The 27,094-nt window shown below is 39.9% G+C and overlaps 1 protein-coding gene across 1 annotated transcript; it reads right to left on the bottom strand.

Moving 5' to 3' along the window:
• Positions 1-915: 915 nt before the first annotated feature.
• cthrc1a (collagen triple helix repeat containing 1a) lies at positions 916-22,425 on the bottom strand. Its single transcript, XM_017716953.2, has 4 exons — positions 22,302-22,425; positions 10,595-10,813; positions 7,253-7,469; positions 916-2,090 (listed from the first exon to the last, which is right to left on the bottom strand). The coding sequence occupies exons 1-4, from the start codon at positions 22,407-22,409 to the stop codon at positions 1,948-1,950; spliced, it is 687 nt and encodes a 228-aa protein (XP_017572442.2). The 5' UTR covers positions 22,410-22,425; the 3' UTR covers positions 916-1,947.
• Between the last annotated feature and the right edge of the window lie 4,669 nt (positions 22,426-27,094).

Raw genomic sequence — 27,094 nt, 5'->3', positions numbered from 1 at the left:
GCAGATCTTGACAAATACATGGTGGTTGGTCAGTGTAGTGGGTAACACCTCTGCCTTCTACACTGTTGACTGGGGTTCACTCCCCCACCTGGGCAAACAGCCTACACTGTACCAATAAGAGTCCTTGGGCAAGACTCCTAACACCACCTTGGCCTCCCTGTGTAAAATGATCAAATTGTAAGTCGCTCTGGATAAGAGCGTCAGCCAAATGCCGTAAATATAATACAGATCTGACATTGTTTTCTCCATAGGTCAGATTTACATCTGTCAGCTTCATCATGTATTCATGTTCATCAGACAGAACAGATCACTTTTGAAATGCTTGTGTTATATCTGCTTATTAAGGTGTTTGATTAATAAACCTGTTCATAAGCCTGTTATAAGTGGTAGTCTTATTGTGAACTGGTGCTCTTTATGCTGAATTGAACTGGAACATGTAATAGAAGTCAATGGGTATAAACATTGGAAATGCATGACTCTGAAAAGACGTTTGAAGCTTAAAGCAATCAATTCTAGCAGGCCAGGTGTTAGCTGGCAGGATGTCATGCCAATGCTGCTCTTATGAAGTTTTATACATGGAACATGGGGCAGAGAAGATGTAGTGAAGCGAACTGCCACTCAGTGATGCCTTGTGGGTTTGTCAGATGTAGGGGTTGTACAGACTAGTTGGCTTTACTGCTCGGTGATGACGCTTTAAGCTTGATGTTGACTAGTTGCTGACAGTGGTGAACAGTAACTGAGTAACTGAGTAAATGTAATTGGTTTCTGTACTTTAGTATTTTTGGTGTATCTGTGCTGAAGTTTCTCCGTTCTGGGCGTCTTTTTCCTTTCACTCCACTACATTTCAGAGTCTAATATCCGACTTTTTCCTCCTACATTTTGAGAAATCTGTCGTTCCTTTTGGTTTCTGTGTGTATAAAAACGTAACATGTCAAAACGAAAGAAGCGCAAAGCCAGAGCATCAATCAGGGCCCAGCGGTCACTTTGTTTAGAGCTGGTTTTGACCTGTTGGTCATACCGACCCAGCGCAGCACATTTTAAGATTTAACGTTTAGCCCAATTCACCGAGGACTCGCTCGTGGGCGCCCTCTGGTGCCATGTATTGATATAACGGGAGAAACAGCATGCAGCCAGGCTCACCATAAACCAGCTCTGGTTGGTTGTGGTTATCTTAGCTTTCCTTCAAGGTGTTCTGGAATCTACGGCAATCAAGCATCACTACTCTGGTGACAAATCGCCATAAATCCTTCCTTCTGGAAATCCCATGTCTAAAACAACGGTTTTAAAGCTCAGTTCACAAATCTGGACTGATGTTTTCATAAACATTGACTTTCAGGATTCAGCATCAAAATAGTTGTGCGTAGCGACTGAGGCTACAGTACAGATATGGCTTATAGAGATTAGGTTGAAATAATGCTGGAGTATCCCTTTAAAAGGCCCATATCATGGAAAATGTAACTCGATATAATTTTATTTTAAAACATACCAATCACTCCACAGTCCATACAGTCCATACATGGCACAGTCTGTGATGTCATAAAAAACAGTACATGGCTCCACCCATCACACCGAAGTTATAAGTAGTGTTTGTTATAAGACTGCCTTCTGAATGAGGCACAGCCAATCATAACAGGGCTCATTTACATGTACAAGTGTTAAAGGCGCAGCAAGTAAAAAAACAACCCAGGATACAGAGGGGTTGAAAGACGACGCTGTAAACATGACTTTTTTTTTTTGTTACACAAACATACAACATAGATAAATGTAGGATATGGGCCCTTTAAAGACAAAAGTGAGTATAGGAGTATTCCAGGGACATTCCTACTGGAAAAATCCTCACTGCGGCCTAAAGTCGTCCCGCTTTACTGAGACATCCTGCGTTGCGAAATACTCCACAGGTTGGCTTCTGTTTGCCTCGGTGTTGCCATGGCGACGAAGACAGTCGGCTCATTTGGGAAGCTCCTCGATGATCACTCTGGACACCGAGTTCCACCCTGTGGAGGCGTCGCCACGAGGGTAGTCCGCACAGGTGCCCACCCATATGCCCACGTCCACCAGGCCGGCGGTGATGCCCTCACACAACCCCTCCACTGCAGGACACACACACACACCAGCAACAGCACCAATCAGTTCAGTGTACAGGGAAATACATGTACAGTACTGAAATCAAATCTACTACGTAAACAATCACAAAGCCGGCCAAACATGCATGAAAAGCTTTTGTCAGGTTTCATTACTTTGTGAAGTTTTCGATGAGCCCTTGGAGGGGCGAGGGACTTCCCTTTTCAAACCCCCCCAAAAAACGGGCTGTTTTTAAGCCAATTGTCACGATTGGCACCTCCCAGTCTCCTCATGTGCTTGCGTTTACATTTGTCCTGTCCATGTGCCCGTGTTTACATCCTGGTCTTTGATGTGCATTTGTTTTGTTTTTTCTGTCCTGCCCCCTTGTTTGGTTACGCCGCCCCTGACTGTTCCCACCTGTGTTTCCACCTGTGTCTTGTGATCCCTCGTTAGCCCTCATGTATATAATCCCTGTGTTTGCCTTGGTCTGTGTTGGTCTTTGTCATTTATTGTTCTGGGTGTACTGTTTGAAGTGTTGTTTGTAACGTTTGGATGTTTGATCGTGCTTGTTTGATTCTGGTTTGTCGGTCATGTCTGTCCCTCCTGCTCTCCGTGTTGGATGTTTGAACCTGGACTGTCTAGACTATGACCCTGGATTTGCCCCTAATAAACGTCACTTATCTCAGCATATGCGTCCGCCTCCTCACTCCCCGCCAGACCCATATCACTAAATTCCCTTAAAATGCTAACTATTTATCTACTATAACGTTCGATTTGCTGGGCTTTAGCTTTAGCAAACTACTCTGTCTGTTATACGTGACCGATAACAACCATCACTCCACTCTGCTAGCTGTCTATTTGTCTATCAACGGCAAACAGAAAGACGCTGCGCCAAAGGTTATAGCCAGTCAAAGCAACCGCTCACACGTGTGACGTACATTATGTTCAGATACATGGACAGCCAGTTGGCTCTCTGAGGAAAACCTAGCCGAGTTCTGTTTGACTACTCCACTCCTCACTGTCCCTTCCTCACCTTCTGCTGAGTGGCAAATCAAAGTGGACGAGGGCACATTGAGGGTATATTTTGGTTTGTCCGTCTGAATTCACATGACTAAATCATTCAGTTATTTAATTTATTTATTTTTTGTAAAATCCCCTCTCAAATGAGCAGAACGTGTGTTTTATGATCTCCACATCACCACACGCTCACAATTTACTGCTAAAGTCCAAAAATCTGCGCCGCTCTTTGTGTTGTTTTCTAAAAGTAATGTTTACAGAGCAGATCACTGAAGAGACGCCGTCTGTTTATAGTTTAGAGCCCAGATTTGGGGAAAAACGGGTCAACTTTCAGTAGAAAAACAAAGTTCAGCTTCTTTTATTATAAGGGTTTAAAATGACGTCACCGTCTATTAGACTGGAGAGAAGAGCTACAGCCTCACACGACGCCCAGCTTCTGAATGGAGCTTATGGAGTATGAACGTTATGAGAAACATGGCCAAGTGCAGTTTGGGACCACCGGTGGTCCCACGGAGTTAAAAAGGTAAACACCTTAAAAATCCCAGGTTTATTACACACTAAGGCTTGAGTGCAAACGGCTGAGCTATTCTTAGATTATGGAAGTGTGTAATAAAGCTTTGGGCCTGCTGGGAGTCTCTGGCCCTTAAATAGGGCTCTAATCCATGCTTGGCATTAGGCAAGGTGACCTTACGCTCATGTCTAGCTGTTATAAGTCTGTGCTTTTCTATGGACACTTTACATAGCGTGAGATGCATATGAGCTGCTTGTGTTTCAACATTGTCTGTGGTTCAGTGCAGCAAACTAAAACCGACATTACCAAATATACTACAAACATAATTTATTTGAATGCTCAGTTAGATTGGAGTGGCTCACTGTAGAGAAACTTTACAGTGGTGGTGTCAGGAACCAGGGGTCGCCATGACTACAACACAAATATAGACATTTTACTTACTGTCCAGAAGCCACAGTCTTACATACAAGTCACCAAAACAGTCCTGATATGATGATATTTAAGGAAAACACACTGATATAATGCTTTAAAAATCCGAAATTCTTAGTGTCTGAGATGTAAACAGGTGGTTTGGTGTGAACTGGTTCAGACGTCTTTACAGTGGTGGTGATGGGAACCAGGCGTCGCCATGACTACAACACAGATATAGACACTTTATTTACCATCCAGAACCACCAGAGAACCTACACGAGTCTTCTGAGCTTATATGGAATGCTGATGATGGAAAACAGTGGAAAATCTGGAATAATGAGTTTTCTTTGGGGACTATTTTGCCGCACAGCGCCCTGCATGTCTCCCTCCACCATGAATGGAGTTGAAGTTCTCTAAACTCTCATAAAACAGCGTCTCAGTCATCAGGCAGTGAATTCAGAACCAGTTCATGTAGGAACTTTCTGTGAGGAGCTTTTAGAGGGAGACGTCTGGTTCCCATCACCACCACTGTGAGCAGCTCTGACTCGGTAAGTTTATCTAGAACTGAGCGTTTCACACCAAACCGCTCTGTTTACATCTTAACCAGCAGAGTTTTTTGCTTTAAGGAAATGCGCTGAGTTTATATATCAAGTCAAATCTGCCGGTGAGCCTGTGAGAATTTTCTGACTTGAGTTTGATTCTTGTCCTCCGACTGTATCCTATCTCACCAAGTCTCATGCCTTTATCTGCATGTTGGAAGCGTTACTCCTCCAGAACTTTCGTCTCAGCCTCTGTGCATGTGGCTGCGTTTGTCTTGTGCTCTGCAGTCTTTTATTTGCACAGCGGTGATGAACTCTGTGGGCCGCTAATTGCTGAGGGAGTGTGGAGATGAGATGCAGAGGAGGACCAGAAAAAGAGAGAAAAACACGCCTGGTGTCTCTGTAATTACAGCCTGGACGCACCCAAAAAACACCATGAAGATGGACAAACACGTAAAAAATACCTACAACAAGAGCTGTGTGCTTTTTAGAAAGAAAATATTGATATTTTCATATTTTTTTACACTGATTTTTTATTATGGACTGGTACCCCTGTAATATTCAGTTAAGCCTGTTATTTGACATGATACAATAACATCAAAAATCATATCCCCCTTCAGCTGAAAGGCATGAGGTGCTTATTCTCTCTAATGCAGTTTATTTTCTAATCATTTCCTTGCGCAGTCTGAGAGTTTGACAGTCTTTATGCATATGTTGAACTGCAGGCCACATGCAGCGTAACCACACTGCCACAAATAGATCTAGCAGCTACATCCATCTCTGAGCTTCATAATTGCAGACTTCATAACTCACACATAAAGCCAAAGGGACGTTTTCTACAGCTGAAAGCTTAAAGCTACGAGACGCATATGTGTAATGCTGCAGTCTATAGACTGGAGCTTTAACTGAGGATTTTAAACAGCCTGTATGATTTCATCTCTGTTTCATTTCAAAACTTTGAATGTCTGCTGCTTCAGTGGTGGACAGTAACTGAGTAACTGAGTAACTGAGTAACTGAGTATCTGAGTATCTGAGTATCTGAGTAAATGTAATTAGTTTCTGTACTTTAGTATTTTTGGTGTATCTGTACTGAAGTTTCTCCGTTCTGGGCGACTTTTTCCTTTCACTCCACTACATTTCAGAGTCTAATATCCGACTTTTTCCTCCTACATTTTGAGAAATCTGTCGTTCCTTTTGGTTTCTGTGTGTATAAAAACGTCACATGTCAAAACGAAAGAAGCGCAAAGCCAGAGCACCAATCAGGGCCCAGCGGTCACTTTGTTTAGAGCTGGTTTTGACCTGTTGGTCATACCGACCCAGTGCAGCACGCGGTTCAACGTCAGCGCAGCAGCGTAAAACTTTGGGAGAGTCTGTTCAACATAAATGATGAACTAACCTAACTTTGTGTAAATAGAGCTCAATATAGAAATATGTCCACATATGCAGTCGAGACTGACGCGGCTTTTTTCTGAATTTCTACAAACACCATTTCATTTTATAGTAAATGAGTTTGGGCTGGTTTATGTTTATGAACAGACGCCTACAGATCAACATAGTAAAGGAGCTCATCTGTGATCCTGAGTTTAAAGCCAGTTTTTATTCAACTTAAACTTGGAACTAAGTTGTAAATAAATCTGAAACTGAAACTGTGCTTGTGTGTAAAAAGTGATTTCAGAGCCACTCGGTTCTCCCTGATGGAAACTGTTTACCTTCAGTGTTTTGTGCTTCTGATCATTTTAATAGACGTCAGCATCACTAATTAATGACGTTCTATTAAAAGACTGGTTTACCAAGAGAGACGCTGGAGGACTTTCACCTGAAATGAGTTCATGAAGCCAGTCTGGTTATAAAAATGATAACAGGACATCAGAGCCAGAATTACTCTTTTAGTACTTTTACTTTATACTTAAGTACATTTGAAGGGAAATACTTTAGTACTTTTACTCAAGTGGAGGTCTAAAGGGAGGAACTTCTACATTTACTGGAGGAATATTTTACTTTAGGGGTCTCGACTTTAACTCGAGGACGGGGTTTGTGTACCACTGTGCTTCTTTAGTTTTAGTCCTACTTTTAGCTTCTTTAGTTTAGCAGTAATGGAAGCTGATACCTCACCATTTTATTATATTATTATTTACCATGAACTCCATCTACTTTGTAGCTCCACTGTTTTGGTAAGAAGCTTGAGCTTTTGCATATGATTGGTCAGATTCTTTTCTTTATTGATTTGTTTTAATCTTCTACAGAAAACACACTTGAATATGACGTTTGTCTGCAGAAGTTAGCGCACAATTTCTACTTATTTGCTGAGTTTTACTTAAGAAAATAAAACACAAAATGTAAAATGAGCCATAACTTTTTGCAGTGGCCACATTTTATGTTTTATTTTGTTAAATTCACAGTAATTGTGTATTAGAATGTGCAGAAGCATGTTCAATGTAGAGGATGTGAACTTCAACAAAACATGTCATTTGACCAGTTTTTACACTCGGTCAGTGTCACTGCTTGGTAGAGCCTGAGCCGCCACCCAAAAAAAGTCGAGACAAGAGCGGCTCTGTGGTCAGAAAGTGGCCGCTGATGAAGGACTTTAGGATGGAGAACACAACTGTGTATCAACAGCTGAGCTTCAGTCTCTACACCAGCAAGGTCAAAATGATCATCAACAATCAATGTAAATGAAGTATATTATTAATTTTAGGGTATATATAAGGGTTACCTGTAGATGTCCTGTGTATATTGATGGAGGAGTTGAGCTCAGGGCTACCCTGGTCCAGGTAGATTATAGACTCTATGGGTAAAGGCCCCGTGCACTCCGCCCCGTTAAAGGTGAAGTACCAGCGCTGGCAGCACGCCGCCTTACACTTCAGCCTGAGAGAGCCACTGAAGAGCACTCGCAGAGCACTGTCTGACCGCAGCTTAGTGAAGGTGCACTCCTACAACACAGCAAACAACACAAACTCACTCTGCTCACTCCCAGGTCACGTTATCAGAAACATGTTCCTTGTAGCTCTAATTTTATTAGAAACCTTTCCCTTTTAGCTGGCCAGTTTGTTAGAGACCTGTTCCTTCTCTGGCCACTTTATTGGAAACCTCCACTTTGTAGTTGGGCAATTTATTGGAATCCTCTACTGTAACTGACACTAATAATTAGGGTAAAGGGGTCTGATAAACTGTCCAGAAACAGATGGAATACAATCTGCAAATGTACACCTACATAGTGAAGCTATGAAGTAGGCATTTCTAATAAAGTGGCCAGTGAGTGGAAGTATAAGGTAGGTGTTTCTAATAAAGTGGCCAGTGAGTGGAAGTATAAGGTAGGTGTTTCTAATAAAGTGGCCAGTGAGTTGAAGTATAAGGTAGGTGTTTCTAATAAAGTGGCCAGTGAGTGGAAGTATAAGGTAGGTGTTTCTAATAAAGTGGCCCGTGAGTGGAAGTATAAGGTAGGTGTTTCTAATAAAGTGGCCAGTGAGTGGAAGTATAAGGGAGGTGTTTCTAATAAAGTGGCCAGTGAGTAGAAGTATAAGGTAGGTGTTTCTAATAAAGTGGCCAGTGAGTGGAAGTATAAGGTAGGTGTTTCTAATAAAGTGGCCAGTGAGTTGAAGTATAAGGTAGGTGTTTCTAATAAAGTGGCCAGTGAGTGGAAGTATAAGGGAGGTGTTTCTAATAAAGTGGCCAGTGAGTGGAAGTATAAGGTAGGTGTTTCTAATAAAGTGGCCAGTGAGTGGAAGTATAAGGTAGGTGTTTCTAATAAAGTGGCCAGTGAGTTGAAGTATAAGGTAGGTGTTTCTAATAAAGTGGCCAGTGAGTGGAAGTATAAGGTAGGTGTTTCTAATAAAGTGGCCAGTGAGTGGAAGTATAAGGTAGGTGTTTCTAATAAAGTGGCCAGTGAGTGGAAGTATAAGGTAGGTGTTTCTAATAAAGTGGCCAGTGAGTTGAAGTATAAGGTAGGTGTTTCTAATAAGGTGGCCAGTGAGTGGAAGTATAAGGTAGGTGTTTCTAATAAAGTGGCCAGTGAGTTGAAGTATAAGGTAGGTGTTTCTAATAAAGTGGCCAGTGAGTGGAAGTATAAGGTAGGTGTTTCTAATAAAGTGGCCAGTGAGTGGAAGTATAAGGTAGGTGTTTCTAATAAAGTGGCCAGTGAGTTGAAGTATAAGGTAGGTGTTTCTAATAAAGTGGCCAGTGAGTGGAAGTATAAGGTAGGTGTTTCTAATAAAGTGGCCAGTGAGTGGAAGTATAAGGTAGGTGTTTCTAATAAAGTGGCCAGTGAGTTGAAGTATAAGGTAGGTGTTTCTAATAAAGTGGCCAGTGAGTGGAAGTATAAGGTAGGTGTTTCTAATAAAGTGGCCAGTGAGTGGAAGTATAAGGTAGGTGTTTCTAATAAAGTGGCCAGTGAGTGGAAGTATAAGGTAGGTGTTTCTAATAAAGTGGCCAGTGAGTTGAAGTATAAGGTAGGTGTTTCTAATAAAGTGGCCAGTGAGTGGAAGTATAAGGTAGGTGTTTCTAATAAAGTGGCCAGTGAGTTGAAGTATAAGGTAGGTGTTTCTAATAAAGTGGCCAGTGAGTGGAAGTATAAGGTAGGTGTTTCTAATAAAGTGGCCAGTGAGTTGAAGTATAAGGGAGGTGTTTCTAATAAAGTGGCCAGTGAGTGGAAGTATAAGGTAGGTGTTTCTAATAAAGTGGCCAGTGAGTGGAAGTATAAGGTAGGTGTTTCTAATAAAGTGGCCAGTGAGTTGAAGTATAAGGTAGGTGTTTCTAATAAAGTGGCCAGTGAGTGGAAGTATAAGGGAGGTGTTTCTAATAAAGTGGCCAGTGAGTGGAAGTATAAGGTAGGTGTTTCTAATAAAGTGGCCAGTGAGTGGAAGTATAAGGTAGGTGTTTCTAATAAAGTGGCCAGTGAGTTGAAGTATAAGGTAGGTGTTTCTAATAAAGTGGCCAGTGAGTGGAAGTATAAGGTAGGTGTTTCTAATAAAGTGGCCAGTGAGTGGAAGTATAAGGTAGGTGTTTCTAATAAAGTGGCCAGTGAGTGGAAGTATAAGGTAGGTGTTTCTAATAAAGTGGCCAGTGAGTTGAAGTATAAGGTAGGTGTTTCTAATAAAGTGGCCAGTGAGTGGAAGTATAAGGTAGGTGTTTCTAATAAAGTGGCCAGTGAGTTGAAGTATAAGGTAGGTGTTTCTAATAAAGTGGCCAGTGAGTTGAAGTATAAGGTAGGTGTTTCTAATAAAGTGGCCAGTGAGTGGAAGTATAAGGTAGGTGTTTCTAATAAAGTGGCCAGTGAGTGGAAGTATAAGGTAGGTGTTTCTAATAAAGTGGACAGTGAGTGGAAGTATAAGGTAGGTGTTTCTAATAAAGTGGCCAGTGAGTTGAAGTATAAGGTAGATGTTTCTAATAAAGTGGCCAGTGAGTGGAAGTATAAGGTAGGTGTTTCTAATAAAGTGGCCAGTGAGTTGAAGTATAAGGGAGGTGTTTCTAATAAAGTGGCCAGTGAGTGGAAGTATAAGGTAGGTGTTTCTAATAAAGTGGCCAGTGAGTGGAAGTATAAGGTAGGTGTTTCTAATAAAGTGGACAGTGAGTGGAAGTATAAGGTAGATGTTTCTAATAAAGTGGCCAGTGAGTGGAAGTATAAGGTGGGTGTTTCTAATAAAGTGGCCAGTGAGTGGAAGTATAAGGTAGGTGTTTCTAATAAAGTGGCCAGTGAGTGGAAGTATAAGGTGGGTGTTTCTAATAAAGTGGCCAGTGAGTTGAAGTATAAGGTAGATGTTTCTAATAAAGTGGACAGTGAGTGGAAGTATAAGGTAGGTGTTTCTAATAAAGTGGCCAGTGAGTTGAAGTATAAGGTAGGTGTTTCTTATAAAGTGACCAATGAGTGAAGGAACAAAGTATGTGTTTCTAATAAAGTGGCCGGTAAGAGGACAAAAAAAGTAGGTGTTTCTAATAAAGTGGCCAGTGAGTGGAAGCACAAGGTAGGTGTTTCTAATAAAGTGGCCAGTGAATGGAAGTTTAAGGGGGGAAAACACACAGAGCTGCTTTTCCACCCACAGTATTTGAGGAGGAATCTTACCGCGACTTTGCCGAGGTCGATGCCGTAGTTGAGGGAGCTCCAGGCACACTGTTTGAAGTTCGATCTCCACGGCTCCTCAAACCTCTCAGTCACACACTCACCCTTCTCCCCCTTCATACCATCCCGGCCTGGAATCCCTGGGGTGCCCGGAATGCCATTAATGCCCGGATTACCGTCCCTGCCCTGCATTCCAGGAGGACCCTGCACACATGAGTTGTACTGGAGATAAGGGGAGAAAAAAGAAGAAGAGAAAAAGAAAGAAAATAAAGATGGAAAAAGGGAAAACAGAAGATAAAAGGAAACAGAAGAAAAATATTATTCCTAAGTGAACAGGGATGTCTGCAGCGTTGCATCAGATGATGCTTCCTGTACGGTTCTAGTGTTTTGACTGAATGGCTGCAACAGAGAGATTTTTGCGTGTTAGCATGAATAAGAGTGAGTCAGCTCGTGTGGGAGGATGTATTTCATCACTTTGCTCGCGGTCATCTACATGTTTGGATAGAAATGCTGAAAAACACCATCACAAAAACGCTGTTTTTATCATATGGAGTAAAATCCCCCACCACAGCCGATAGAGCAGCCCACCACAGCGCAGACCTCCAGACATTCAGCAGGATCATGAGGATATTTGGGTTTTTCTCTATGGAGAGAATCGTACCAGCTGTTTTATGGTGTGAATGTTTATAATAAATATTTATCATATCAAGAAAGTCGAAAACATTTGTTACCATAAAGTGACAGTTCTGAAAATTTGTGAAGAAATTGATCCCCATTTCTGTGTTTCTAAACCAGGACTAATCACAGTCTGAGTATCTAAACCTGCAATAATCAGTCTGAGTATCTAAACCTGCAATAATCAGAGTCTGAGTATCTAAACCAGGACTAATCACAGTCTGAGTATCTAAACCAGGACTAATCACAGTCTGAGTATCTAAACCTGGATTAATCACAGTCTGAGTATCTAAACCAGGACTAATCACAGTCTGAGTATCTAAACCAGGACTAATCACAGTCTGAGTATCTAAACCTGGATTAATCACAGACTGAGTATCTAAACCTGGATTAATCACAGACTGAGTATCTAAACCAGGACTAATCACAGTCTGAGTATCTAAACCAGGATTAATCACAGACTGAGTATCTAAACCAGGACTAATCACAGTCTGAGTATCTAAACCTGCAATAATCACAGTCTGAGTATCTAAACCTGCAATAATCAGAGTCTGAGTATCTAAACCAGGACTAATCACAGTCTGAGTATCTAAACCAGGACTAATCACAGTCTGAGTATCTAAACCTGCAATAATCACAGTCTGAGTATCTAAACCAGGACTAATCACAGTCTGAGTATCTAAACCAGGACTAATCACAGTCTGAGTATCTAAACCTGCAATAATCACAGTCTGAGTATCTAAACAGGGATTAATCACAGACTTAGTATCTAAACCTGGATTAATCACAGTCTGAGTATCTAAACCTGGATTAATCACAGTCTGACTATCTAAACAGGGATTAATCACAGATTTAGTATCTAAACCTGGATTAATCACAGTCTGACTATCTAAACAGGGATTAATCACAGTCTGAGTATCTAAACCTGGATTAATCACAGTCTGACTATCTAAACCTGGATTAATCACAGACTTAGTATCTAAACCTGGATTAATCACAGCCTGAGTATCTAAACCTGTATTAATCACAGTCTGAGTACCTAAGCCTGGATTAATCACAGTCTAACTATCTAAACCTGTATTAATCACAGTCTGAGTATCTGAACCAGGATTAATCACAGTCTGAGTATCTGAACCAGGATTAATCACAGTCTGAGTATCTAAACCAGGATTAATCACAGTCTGAGTATCTAAACCTGGATTAATCACAGTCTGAGTATCTAAACCTGGATTAATCACAGACTTAGTATCTAAACCTGGATTAATCACAGCCTGAGTATCTAAACCTGTATTAATCACAGTCTGAGTACCTAAGCCTGGATTAATCACAGTCTAACTATCTAAACCTGTATTAATCACAGTCTGAGTATCTGAACCAGGATTAATCACAGTCTGAGTATCTAAACCAGGATTAATCATTAGACATACACCAGATTAGCTACTTCTACAGAAGTTGTCAGGGGTCCCCTGATGGCTGCGGGGGCCCTAAGCAGTTGCTTATGTCACTTATTAGAGCCAATATTAATGTTAGGGTACTTTTAACTATGAGGGCACTATAAAATCCCACAGTGCACTTATAATTTGTAATTAGATCTTTACATTGGTTGAATATATACCAAAGTGCCTTGCCAGTCTGTTGCTATTAAGCAACTGGCAGAAGAACATTAATGAAAATGCATCTTATCAGACTCTCTCAACTCAGCAGCCCAGTACAGCTAAAAACAAAGACCCCAATGCTGCGTACCATGCAGTGCTTACTGTAATCATGGGTCAAGAATTGCTTGTGCTCCACAGTCAAGATTTTTATTTCTTCCTTGTCTCTGGCATTTTTCTGAACACGCTGCTGTGTATGGCTATGAACAAGTAGTCAAATTCAGTCTTGCAGCTAATGTAACTGATGAACAGAGACGCAGGCCGATGATGAAAAAATGTCAGAATTGATTCACTGATTCTTGGGTTTTTACCACTAAATAGTCCCACCCATTATAGTGCAACAATATTTAGGGAATAGGGATCTAGGCAGGGTATACTTGTATGAAAACATGCTTATAGTCATATGCTGCAGTTGGTATAATCTACTGAGAAATAGCACACCACACTACACCAATAAGAGTCCTTGGGCAAGACTCCTAATGCTGCGTTCACCTTCATCTGTAACATGATTAACAGAAGCTGGTAAACGCAGTAGAATTGGAACAGCAGTTCAAAAATATAAACAACATATACAACATAAATACACACTAAGAACACTTGTCTAGGCATTTGCTGAGTGACTGGAGACAGAAAGCAAGTACACTGGTTCAGGCCAAGTGTCTGACAATAGGTCTCAGTACAGTAGAGATGGAAAAGTGTGTGTAATGCGCTGGCAGACCCGCCGGTCGGCTGTGGATCTGAAATTACCCTCACAGAGCTTGTTCACATTAGCAGTTCAATACCGCAGCCGGATCACTGCGTGTCTGCTGAAGTCATTCAGCTGCGTGTAGATGCAGTGTTAGGGTTACTGCAATGGGTGGGAAGCAAAGGCTGATGCAATAACCAAACCTAGATTAACCCCTTAAACCGCAGCCTTATGTTTATTATGAGTGTTCTCATTAATTATTCAGAAACTACAGTGGATTATTCAGTATCTACTACAAATTACTCAGTATCTACTGAGAATTATTCAGTATCTATTATGAATTATTCAGTATCTATTATGAATTACTCAGTATCTGCTGAGAATTATTCAGTATCTATTATGAATTATTCAGTATCTATTATGAATTACTCAGTATCTACTCCAAATGATTTAGTATCTACTATGAATTACTCAGTGTTTACTACAAATTATTTACTATCTACTATGAATTATTCAGTATCTACTACAAATTGATCAGTACTATGAATTATTCAGTATCTACTACTACAAATTGATCAGTATCTACTAGGAATTATTCAGTATCTATTATGAATTATTCAGTATCTACTACAAATTTTTCAGTATATACTGAGAATTATTCAGTATCTACTGAGAATTTTTCAGTATCTATTATGAATTATTCAATATCTACTATGAATTATTCAGCATTTACTACAAATTACTCAGTATCTACTATGAATTACTCAGTATCTACTACAAATTATTTAGCATCTACTATGAATTACCCAGTATCTACTACAAATTGATCAGTATCTACTAGGAATGTTTCAGCATCTACTTTGAAACTAATACGTACGTAATATAGTTACGAGAATGAGGGATTGATCTTTTCAGGCACCACTCACAAATATGTTCGTCGGTGCACGCTTAAAAATGATGGTTCTTCAAGTGTTCTGTCAGAAATGTGGCTGTAAAAGTCAGGAAACTGGAGCTTCAGCGCTGATTGGAGTTTATATACATATACAGGGACGCGTGTATAGACACAGCGTGGTCGATCAGCAGTCTGTCACCAGTCTTACGAAATATTTTGGGAGGTCCACATGTACATTGAGAACTGTGGGGGGAGGAAGATAAAAGAAAGGGGGCAGAGATAAGGGGGTGATTGTTATCACCTTAAGGCCGTGAGAAGAATGGTCAGTTCAATATAAACAAAGGAGTGAGATGTCAAGGTGCAGAGTGACCGTTATCACTGCCCTGCAGCAAAAGGCCTTTGTTAAAACTCTACAATAAACACAGTTAAGACTGCAAAAGACAATAACATACAAGGGAAAGTAACATATGTTGGGAATATTTTCTCTCAGTTCTTTAGTAAAGAAAATGGTGCTGTATAGAACCATGAACACTGCAGGTTCCTCTCATGGGTTCCTCCTCATGCCCTTAAAGACACTGCCTCCCTCAGCAATGTTCATTAAGGTCTTAAACAAAGGGTTTCTAAAGGGTTCTTGTCTTGTACACACTTTTGGACTCTAAATGTAGGTATTGTTATATAAACCGAGTCTGTTCTACAGTTTCTCATTAGACTGAATGAATAACCGACTCTAAATGTAGGTATTGTGATATAAACCGAGTCCGTTCTACAGTTTCTCATTAGGCTGAATGAATAACCGACTCTAAATGTAGGTATTGTGATATAAACCGAGTCCGTTCTACAGTTTCTCATTAGGCTGAATGAATAACCGACTCTAAATGTAGGTATTGTGATATAAACCGAGTCCGTTCTACACTTTCTCATTAGACTGAATGAATAACCGGCTCTAAATGTAGGTATTGTGATATAAACCGAGTCCGTTCTACAGTTTCTCATTAGACTGAATGAATAAGCGACTCTAAATGTAGGTATTGTGATATAAACCGAGTCCGTTCTACAGTTTCTCATTAGGCTGAATGAATAACCGACTCTAAATGTAGGTATTGTGATATAAACCGAGTCCGTTCTACACTTTCTCATTAGACTGAATGAATAACCGGCTCTAAATGTAGGTATTGTGATATAAACCGAGTCCGTTCTACACTTTCTCATTAGACTGAATGAATAACCGACTCTAAATGTAGGTATTGTGATATAAACCGAGTCTGTTCTACAGTTTCTCATTAGACTGAATGAATAACCGACTCTAAATGTAGGTATTGTGATATAAACCGAGTCCGTTCTACAGTTTCTCATTAGACTGAATGAATAACCGGCTCTAAATGTAGGTATTGTGATATAAACCGAGTCCGTTCTACAGTTTCTCATTAGACTGAATGAATAACCGACTCTAAATGTAGGTATTGTTATATAAACCGAGTCTGTTCTACAGTTTCTCATTAGACTGAATGAATAACCGACTCTAAATGTAGGTATTGTGATATAAACCGAGTCCGTTCTACACTTTCTCATTAGACTGAATGAATAACCGACTCTAAATGTAGGTATTGTGATATAAACCGAGTCCGTTCTACAGTTTCTCATTAGGCTGAATGAATAACCGACTCTAAATGTAGGTATTGTGATATAAACCGAGTCCGTTCTACAGTTTCTCATTAGGCTGAATGAATAACCGACTCTAAATGTAGGTATTGTGATATAAACCGAGTCTGTTCTACAGTTTCTCATTAGACTGAATGAATAACCGGCTCTAAATGTAGGTATTGTGATATAAACCGAGTCCGTTCTACAGTTTCTCATTAGACTGAATGAATAAGCGACTCTAAATGTAGGTATTGTGATATAAACCGAGTCCGTTCTACAGTTTCTCATTAGACTGAATGAATAACCGACTCTAAATGTAGGTATTGTGATATAAACCGAGTCTGTTCTACAGTTTCTCATTAGGCTGAATGAATAACCGGCTCTAAATGTAGGTATTGTGATATAAACCGAGTCTGTTCTACACTTTCTCATTAGACTGAATGAATAACCGACTCTAAATGTAGGTATTGTGATATAAACCGAGTCCGTTCTACAGTTTCTCATTAGACTGAATGAATAACCGGCTCTAAATGTAGGTATTGTGATATAAACCGAGTCCGTTCTACAGTTTCTCATTAGACTGAATGAATAACCGGCTCTAAATGTAGGTATTGTGATATAAACCGAGTCCGTTCTACAGTTTCTCATTAGACTGAATGAATAACCGACTCTAAATGTAGGTATTGTTATATAAACCGAGTCTGTTCTACAGTTTCTCATTAGACTGAATGAATAACCGGCTCTAAATGTAGGTATTGTGATATAAACCGAGTCCGTTCTACAGTTTCTCATTAGACTGAATGAATAAGCGACTCTAAATGTAGGTATTGTGATATAAACCGAGTCCGTTCTACAGTTTCTCATTAGACTGAATGAATAACCGACTCTAAATGTAGGTATTGTGATATAAACCGAGTCCGTTCTACAGTTTCTCATTAGACTGAATGAATAACCGGCTCTAAATGTAGGTATTGTGATATAAACCGAGTCCGTTCTACAGTTTCTCATTAGACTGAATGAATAACTGACTCTAAATGTAGGTATTGTGATATAAACCGAGTCCGTTCTACAGTTTCTCATTAGACTGAATGAATAACCGACTCTAAATGTAGGTATTGTGATATAAACCGAGTCCGTTCTACAGTTTCTCATTAGACTGAATGAATAACCGACTCTAAATGTAGGTATTGTGATATAAACCGAGTCCGTTCTACAGTTTCTCATTAGGCTGAATGAATAACCGACTCTAAATGTAGGTATTGTGATATAAACCGAGTCTGTTCTACAGTTTCTCATTAGACTGAATGAATAACCGGCTCTAAATGTAGGTATTGTGATATAAACCGAGTCCGTTCTACAGTTTCTCATTAGACTGAATGAATAACCGACTCTAAATGTAGGTATTGTGATATAAACCGAGTCCGTTCTACAGTTTCTCATTAGACTGAATGAATAACCGGCTCTAAATGTAGGTATTGTGATATAAACCGAGACTGTTCTACAGTTTCTCATTAGGCTGAATGAATAACCGGCTCTAAATGTAGGTATTGTGATATAAACCGAGTCCGTTCTACAGTTTCTCATTAGACTGAATGAATAACCGGCTCTAAATGTAGGTATTGTGATATAAACCGAGTCCGTTCTACAGTTTCTCATTAGACTGAATGAATAACCGACTCTAAATGTAGGTATTGTGATATAAACCGAGGCTGTTCTACAGTTTCTCATTAGGCTGAATGAATAACCGGCTCTAAATGTAGGTATTGTGATATAAACCGAGTCTGTTCTACAGTTTCTCATTAGACTGAATGAATAACCGGCTCTAAATGTAGGTATTGTGATATAAACCGAGTCTGTTCTACAGTTTCTCATTAGACTGAATGAATAACCGACTCTAAATGTAGGTATTGTGATATAAACCGAGTCTGTTCTACAGTTTCTCATTAGACTGAATGAATAACCGACTCTAAATGTAGGTATTGTGATATAAACCAAGTCCGTTCTACAGTTTCTCATTAGACTGAATGAATAACCGACTCTAAATGTAGGTATTGTGATATAAACCAAGTCCGTTCTACAGTTTCTCATTAGGCTGAATGAATAACCGGCTCTAAATGTAGGTATTGTGATATAAACCGAGTCTGTTCTACAGTTTCTCATTAGGCTGAATGAATAACCGACTCTAAATGTAGGTATTGTGATATAAACCGAGTCTGTTCTACAGTTTCTCATTAGACTGAATGAATAACCGACTCTAAATGTAGGTATTGTGATATAAACCAAGTCCGTTCTACAGTTTCTCATTAGACTGAATGAATAACCGGCTCTAAATGTAGGTATTGTGATATAAACCGAGTCTGTTCTACAGTTTCTCATTAGACTGAATGAATAACCGGCTCTAAATGTAGGTATTGTGATATAAACCGAGTCCGTTCTACAGTTTCTCATTAGGCTGAATGAATAACCGACTCTAAATGTAGGTATTGTGATATAAACCGAGTCTGTTCTACAGTTTCTCATTAGACTGAATGAATAACCGACTCTAAATGTAGGTATTGTGATATAAACCGAGTCCGTTCTACAGTTTCTCATTAGGCTGAATGAATAACCGACTCTAAATGTAGGTATTGTGATATAAACCGAGTCCGTTCTACAGTTTCTCATTAGACTGAATGAATAACCGACTCTAAATGTAGGTATTGTGATATAAACCGAGTCCGTTCTACAGTTTCTCATTAGGCTGAATGAATAACCGACTCTAAATGTAGGTATTGTGATATAAACCGAGTCCGTTCTACAGTTTCTCATTAGACTGAATGAATAACCGACTCTAAATGTAGGTATTGTGATATAAACCGAGTCCGTTCTACAGTTTCTCATTAGGCTGAATGAATAACCGACTCTAAATGTAGGTATTGTGATATAAACCGAGTCCGTTCTACAGTTTCTCATTAGGCTGAATGAATAACCGACTCTAAATGTAGGTATTGTGATATAAACCGAGTCCGTTCTACAGTTTCTCATTAGGCTGAATGAATAACCGACTCTAAATGTAGGTATTGTGATATAAACCGAGTCCGTTCTACAGTTTCTCATTAGACTGAATGAATAACCGACTCTAAATGTAGGTATTGTGATATAAACCGAGTCCGTTCTACAGTTTCTCATTAGGCTGAATGAATAACCGACTCTAAATGTAGGTATTGTGATATAAACCGAGTCCGTTCTACAGTTTCTCATTAGGCTGAATGAATAACCGACTCTAAATGTAGGTATTGTGATATAAACCGAGTCCGTTCTACAGTTTCTCATTAGACTGAATGAATAACCGACTCTAAATGTAGGTATTGTGATATAAACCGAGTCCGTTCTACAGTTTCTCATTAGACTGAATGAATAACCGACTCTAAATGTAGGTATTGTGATATAAACCGAGTCCGTTGTACAGTTTCTCATTAGACTGAATGAATATCCGACTCTAAATGTAGGTATTGTGATATAAACCGAGTCCGTTCTACAGTTTCTCATTAGACTGAATGAATATCCGACTCTAAATGTAGATATCGTAGGTATTCACATTAGGTTGAATGAATAAATAGCCATAAATCTCAGATCTTTGTATGAATTTAAAACGATTACAATGTCAAATCCAGTGGCGCCTAAACTCAGCAGTTGGTTTAACACATCTTCTCTCACATTGTTCATCTATCTTTCACTATTTCTCTTTCTGCTCTGTTATCTGCTTTAGAAAACATTCCCGTGGCCCACTGAGGTGAACCCACCAGCTGATCCACAGGGGTTTGTGTAATCAAAACCAAATGTGTGATGGTCAGCACTGTGAAAAAAACACATTGTGCACATAGAAAGAATCCCATGAGCCTTTATGCACTGCGGTTTGTTTGCACAGTTTTATGAAAGTTGAGGGAGCAAATTCTTCACTGGTCAAGTCAAGACTTAAATTGGAAAAGTACATGAACAAAGTCACTGGAGGACAAATAAATCAAAAATAAGTAACAGCAGTGGATAGTTTTATTTTTAGAATGCATGATGTGACCCTAGAAGAAACCGCAGTGTTAGAGGCTCCAGTGTCAATAAAATACCTTTAGCACCTTAAACACTTCTGGCCACTTTAACAGAAACCCCTCCCTTGACCAGTGATGGATGGGGTAGAGGGGGCTGATAAACTGTGCAGTAAGAGATGGACAACAGTCTGTATCTGTACACCAACACAGTGGAGCTATAGGTGTAGATGTTTCTAATAAAGTGACCAGTGGGCAGAAGAACATGGTAGATGTTTCTAATAAAGTGGCCAGTTAGTGGAAGAACAAGGGGGGTGTTTCTAATAAAGTGGCCAGTGAGTGGAAGTATAAGGTAGGTGTTTCTAATAAAGTGGCCAGTGAGTGGAAGCACAAGGTGGGTGTTTCTAATAAAGTGGCCAGTGAGTGGAAGCACAAGGTGGGTGTTTCTAATAAAGTGGCCAGTGAGTGAAAGCAGAAGGTAGGTGTTTCTAATAAAGTGGCCAGTGAGTGGAAGTATAAGGTGGGTGTTTCTAATAAAGTGGCCAGTGAGTGAAAGCACAAGGGAGGTGTTTCTAATAAAGTGGCCAGTGAGTGGAAGCACAAGGTGGGTGTTTCTAATAAAGTGGCCAGTGAGTGAAAGCAGAAGGTATGTGTTTCTAATAAAGTGGCCAGTGAGTGGAAGTATAAGGTGGGTGTTTCTAATAAAGTGGCCAGTGAGTGGAAGTATAAGGTGGGTGTTTCTAATAAAGTGGCCAGTGAGTGGAAGTATAAGGTGGGTGTTTCTAATAAAGTGGCCAGTGAGTGAAATAAACGTTACAGTACTTATAAAATCAGGCAACAAAGCACAACCACCTCACTGACCTGTAGAGAACAGTGTGTCCATAGACAATAACCAGCAGCTGCTGTAGCTCTCAGCACATGTAATATTTCCCTCTGACCAGCAGGGGTGCTCCTGGGCACTGCAGGACATTAAGGACAGTGTGGTTTTGCTGGTCTGGAATGGTTGGAGGAGATGAAGGACAATAGTCCCTTTCTCTGAGTGCTCTCCTTTCCTCCACAGGAGGAAGGAATGAAAACTCTGATGTGGAATTTTGCAGCGTGACTGGATTTTGGACACTTTAACCACAAGAAGTCAAGCAGATCATCCACTCACAGTGTTCTACTAAAATACATCCGACTGTGTGATCAGAACGAGTTCAGAGTCAGAGATCAAACAGAGATCAAACAGCAGGATTCACACAAAAGATGAAAAGAAAGTAGAAACATTTTACACTATTTCAAACAGTGAAAAAGAAAGGAAGAAAAAACTGAAACAAGGAAAGAAAGAAGAAAGGAATGTGAATTGTATAGATAGGTAAATAGACAGACAGAAAGAAAGAAAGAAAGAAAGAAAGAAAGAAAGAAAGAAAGAATAAAGAAAGAAAGAAAGAAAGAAAGAAAGAAAGAAAGAAAGAAAGTCAGTAATATATCAATACTAGTTGTAAGAGCTAGTGAGAGTCAGTCAGAGTTTGTTGAGTCAGTGAGTCAGTTAAAGACAGTGAGAGTCAGTGAGAGCCAGTAAAGTACAGTAAGAGTCAGTGAGAGTCAGTAAAAGTCAGAGAGAGTCAGTAAGGGTCAGTGAGAGTCAGTGAGAGTCAGTAAAAGTCAGAGAGAGTCAGTAAGGGTCAGTGAGAGTCAGTGAAAGCCAGTAAAAGTCAGAGAGAGCCAGTAAGGGTCAGTGAGAGTCAGTGAGAGCCAGTAAAAGTCAGAGAGAGTCAGTAAGGGTCAGTGAGAGTCAGTGAGAGCCAGTAAAAGTCAGAGAGAGTCAGTAAGGGTCAGTGAGAGTCAGTAAAAGTCAGAGAGAGTCAGTAAGAGTCAGTGAGAGTCAGTGAAAGCCAGTAAAAGTCAGAGAGAGTCAGTAAAAGTCAGAGAGAGTCAGTAAGGGTCAGTGAGAGTCAGTGAGAGCCAGTAAAAGTCAGAGAGAGTCAGTAAGAGTCAGTGAGAGTCAGTGAAAGCCAGTAAAAGTCAGAGAGAGTCAGTAAAAGTCTGAGAGAGTCAGTAAGGGTCAGTCAGGCGGTGTGTGATGTGAGTTTGGTCCAATGCGCCTCTGAATGAGTCTGGCTGAGAGTTTTCACTCCGACTAAAGAGCAGAGATGAAGTGTCTCACCTTCTCTGTGAACTCTGCGTCTCTCTGCCGAGCGCTCCTCTCCTTAGCCTTCTCACAAAGACAGAACGGCACAGAGATCCACACACACAGCAGCAGGAGAGCTGCCATCTTCACTGTGAATGAGAGACCGAGAGAGAGAGAGAGAGAGAGAGAGAGAGAGAGAGAGTCTCAGAAGGTGGGGGAGAGAGTGAGCGACAGACTGGGGGGGGTTGCAGGGAGACCGGTTCTGCGGAGGGAGTTTCAGAAAGTGGGGAAGTGCTCATGTCTGCTCACTTACACATTCAGACTGACAGAGTCTGACTTCTTGCTGACGCTTTCCGTGGTTTTCCGTGGTTTTCCGTGGTTTTCTGTGGTTTTCTGTGGTTTTCTGTGGCTGCACAACATGAAATCATCTGAGTAAACACGGTCTATGCTTTCATGTTTAAATGTTCAATGTAAGACCACCGATATATATATATATGTGTGTATGTGTGTGTGTGTGTATGTATGTGTGTGTGTGTGTGTGTGTGTGTGTGTGTGTGTGTGTGTGTGTGTGTATGTGTGTGTGTGTAAACATTGCTGCAGTCCGAAACCTCGTATCTGTGTTTTTGTTGTTTTTCAGCTTTCGACATAATTTGAAAATGCCTGTTCCTCTTTATGTTGTGTGTAAATTTCATGATGATCAGACTGAGAGAAATGGTCCAGCATGGTTCCACTGACTTACATTAGAAGTAAAGTTCTATAAATTCTATATTCTATAAAGTTCTGGGAAAAAATTCCTCATCCTCGGTCAAAACAATAACATACTGCTGATAAACGTCTGTAAACTCAAATGCTGCATTCATTTCGGCTGTTGCATCTATCAGTGCTGAGGAAGTGAACCACACCAACTAAATGTTTTGTGGCACAAGTAAAAAAAGAGACTGGGCTGTAAACGCGCTGAACCAATGAGATAAAACGGCTAATTAACGTATTATGTAAAATATAAAAGGTCTAAATTCAATAATTAACTTTAAAATACTTAGTATGACAACAGTACACAGTGTTGTAGAACGTTGGGAAAAAGCCTTACTGTGATTTGGGAACGAGAATCAGACTTTCTAATTAGAATTTTTTCCTTTTTCACCAAGTCCCAGCATTTGTTATAATAAAACGTGGAGAAATGATCCTTTGCAAAGACTAATTTTGCAAAGCTTCATAAATCTGAGTAAAGAGAACTTTCCGCTCTGAACAGAGAGTCTATTGAGACTCCGCTGGCGGTCTGTCTGACCTTTCTGACCTGTGGGGGGAGATGCTGGAAGTGTGTAGAGACTTTTGAAGCGTATTTGGACTCTTAGTTAAGCTCTTCACCATCAACATCCACCAACTTCTCACCACCATAAACCCAAACAAACCTGGTGAAAGGCTGCATTCACAGTTATGGAGTTGATTAACATTCCTAGTGTGGATGAATTTCCCTCCTATGGATTTCCGTCACAACCTCTTAGAATCAAGGCCAAAGAAGAGTCACTTTTCACTAAGGAACCTTTCAGTGGATGGTTCTTTTCAGTATGGGGATGACTGAGTGTGCAGAACCTTTTGAAAGTAATGTTTAAAGTTTCTCTATTATTTATATATTATATATGATTTATAACTTAAAGGTTATATACACCAATTAAAGGTTTTCCCTAGAACAATGGACCCAAAGACCTATAGTTCTAGCAGCGCGGGGCTAATACCGGTGCCTCCTGTAAGGATATTTGTTCTGAAATTGCTGACTCAGCCTTTTCATTCTGTTTAATTGCCCAGTGAGCATCGCCCAAGACTAAATATAAATATGCTGATCGAGAAATAGAGCGAATGTGCGGATATTGATTGTTTTTGGCTGCTTTCCCAGACCCTGAGGAAGCCTACCCAGTTAGCAGAATTTGTCTGGCTCGCTTGTGGGCCACATCCTTGGTTTGCTCTGGTCCAGAACACAGCTGGGTCCTCAGCCCAGATCGGCCCACACACTGTAAAGTGAGCAGAACTAAAGCATATGGCCCAAATCTGGTCCCAGTCTGGCCCAACTACACAGTTGATCCACACTATTCACACCAGAACTGTCCCACCAATGTAGAAATGAAGACAAATGGTATGAAGCTGTCCAAGATCTGGCCCTGGTCTGGGCCGCATGCCTAACAACTGCCCTGTAGTCAGCCAACACTCACATAGGAAAGCCAGAATCGGCCCAAAACTGCCCGCTCTCTGGGTAAACTGAGACAGAATTTCCAGTGGTGATTCACCCTCCTCACTGCAGTTTAGTCCAAAACTCGGTTTAACCCACGCTTGAGAAACCGGCGCCTATCCGTTTTTCTTATTTAATTAAACATTAGCTTTTGTTACTGTGCCTTTAAAGCGATTACATGTAAATGAGCTCTGTTCTGATTGGCTGCCCTGTGTTATTCCTCTCTTTGCTCGCTGGTGTCACGTTTAGTCTCTAATCACCTTCACACAAACTGTAACTGTTTTAGTTGAGTTGAACTTTCCCTTTTCTCATTATTATTGTTTTAATATTTATTTTATAAGACTTTGTTTGTCGTTTTTTTCACACCTGTTTTGTTTGATGTTCTTTTACTGAAATAATTAGATGTTTTTCGTATTGCGTATTATTTAATTTGCTTGTTTTATTTTATTTTAATGTGTTATTATTACTATATATTTTATAAATATTTAATGCTGCTTTTTATTTTTATATTATGTTATAGATTTTTAATACATATTTTTGTCTTGCTGATTTTTGTTTTAGTTGATCATTTTTATTTCTAATTTTTCAGTCCCTTGTAATTTGATATTTAATTTCTTTAAATTTTAATTTAAAACTTAATTTCAGCATGAGTGGGTGGAGCTAAATTGCTACAGGTTGAATAGGTGGTGTTTTTGTGACATCACAAAAATAGTGAATTCAAAACAGGCTATTTTTGCAGCTTGGACTCAGACTGTATTGACTATATGACCATACGGACTATATGGACAATATGGACTGTATGGACTATATGGACTGTATAGACTATAGGGACTGTATGGACTATCTGGACTGTATGGACAATATGGACTTTATAGACTGTATGGACTATCTGCGCTGTATGGACAATATGGACTGTATAGACTGTATTGACTATGTGGACTGTATGGACTGTATGGACAATATGGACTTTATAGACTGTATAGATAATACAGACTGTATAGAGTATATGGAGTATCTGGACTGTATGGACAATATGAACTGTATAGACTGTATGGACAATATGGACTGTATAGACTGTATTGACTATGTGGACTGTATGGACTGTATGGACAAATATGGACTTTATAGACTGTATGGACAAATATGGACTTTATAGACTGTATGGACTATTTGGACTGTATAGATAATACAGACTGTATAGAGTATATGGAGCATCTGGACTGTACAGACAATATGAACAGTATAGACTGTATGGATTATCTGCACTGTATGGACAATATGGACGGTATGGATAACATGGACTGTATAAACTGTACAGACTATCTGGACTGTATGGACAATATGGACTGTATAGACTATATGGACAATATGGATAATTGGACTGTGTACAATATAGACTGTATGAACTGTATAGACTATATGGACAATATGGGCGGTATGGACTGTATAGACTATATGGACAATATAGACTGTATGGACTGTATAGACTACATGGACAATATGGACTGTATGGACTGTATAGACTACATGGACAATATAGACTGCATGGTCTGTATAGACTACATGGACAATATGGACTGCATGGACTGTATAGACTACATGGACAATATGGACTGTATGGACTGTATAGGTAGTAAATACCACATTTTAAAGCTTTATACTACTTCAAACATTTTTTTATCTTAAAGAAAAGTGAGGAAACATTGTTTTACGGTAGTTTTAAGAAGGTTTTGATGTAGTCTAAAATCCTTCAACATGCAGTTTGTCTACATATGTGTTGTAGTCATGGCAACCCCTGGTTCCCATCACCACCGCCCTAAAGACACCGGAACCATTTCACACCAAACCACCTCTGAAACTCTCTGATTACACCTCACACACTGAGTTACACAGGAATCTTGCTGGAATACTTTACTTGAATACTTTACTGGAATTCCACTGCAAAGCTCAGTGGATGTGGTTTGCTGGACTGGATTAGGACAGCAGAGGGCAGAAAACCTCCATGACAAACACGATCACCACGCACATCTCGACACCAGGCAGCTGCTACACACACTGCAGATCCCACTCAGTGCAAACTGTGAATGAATATTCTGATGCATATTACGTTTCATTAAATAAAGCAGAAAGATAAAAGGAGTATTGTTCACACATCGTATCTTATATCCATCTTAATATTCTTTTCTCTGTAGGTACTGTATGTTCTTGTAGAGAGGTGTCCAAGGTCAGAAAAACAAGGTGTATTCAACAGGCACTTGTTCTCTACTGCAATTCATCATTCATCTAAACGTCTTTCTGCTCTTCATTCATGCATGGACTGTGTAAGCTTCCGCTGAGATTATGAATGAAGGTATGGGATATAATGTTCTGTTTTTTCTGGGAGGTGTGCGTCACCAGCCGTGTCGTTTTTCGTACTTTTTCCTGTGCTGTTTGGTTAAATAGCCTGTAGCATTTCATTTCAGGAGGGTCCTTATGTTCCACTCTGCACCCGATGTTCTTCTGCGGGTAACTTTGTTGAAGTTTAGTAATCACGGAACTCAGTGAAGTGGCTATTAAATCTTTGCTGGTTGAAGTTTTATTTCATTACGTGCTATGACTCGACTCGTGT

Source organism: Pygocentrus nattereri, chromosome 27 (genome assembly GCF_015220715.1).
Source record: "Pygocentrus nattereri isolate fPygNat1 chromosome 27, fPygNat1.pri, whole genome shotgun sequence".
Taxonomy (NCBI): domain Eukaryota; kingdom Metazoa; phylum Chordata; class Actinopteri; order Characiformes; family Serrasalmidae; genus Pygocentrus; species Pygocentrus nattereri.
The sequence above is the reverse complement of the archived record's forward strand: the minus strand, read 5'-3'. Positions and strand labels throughout refer to the sequence as shown.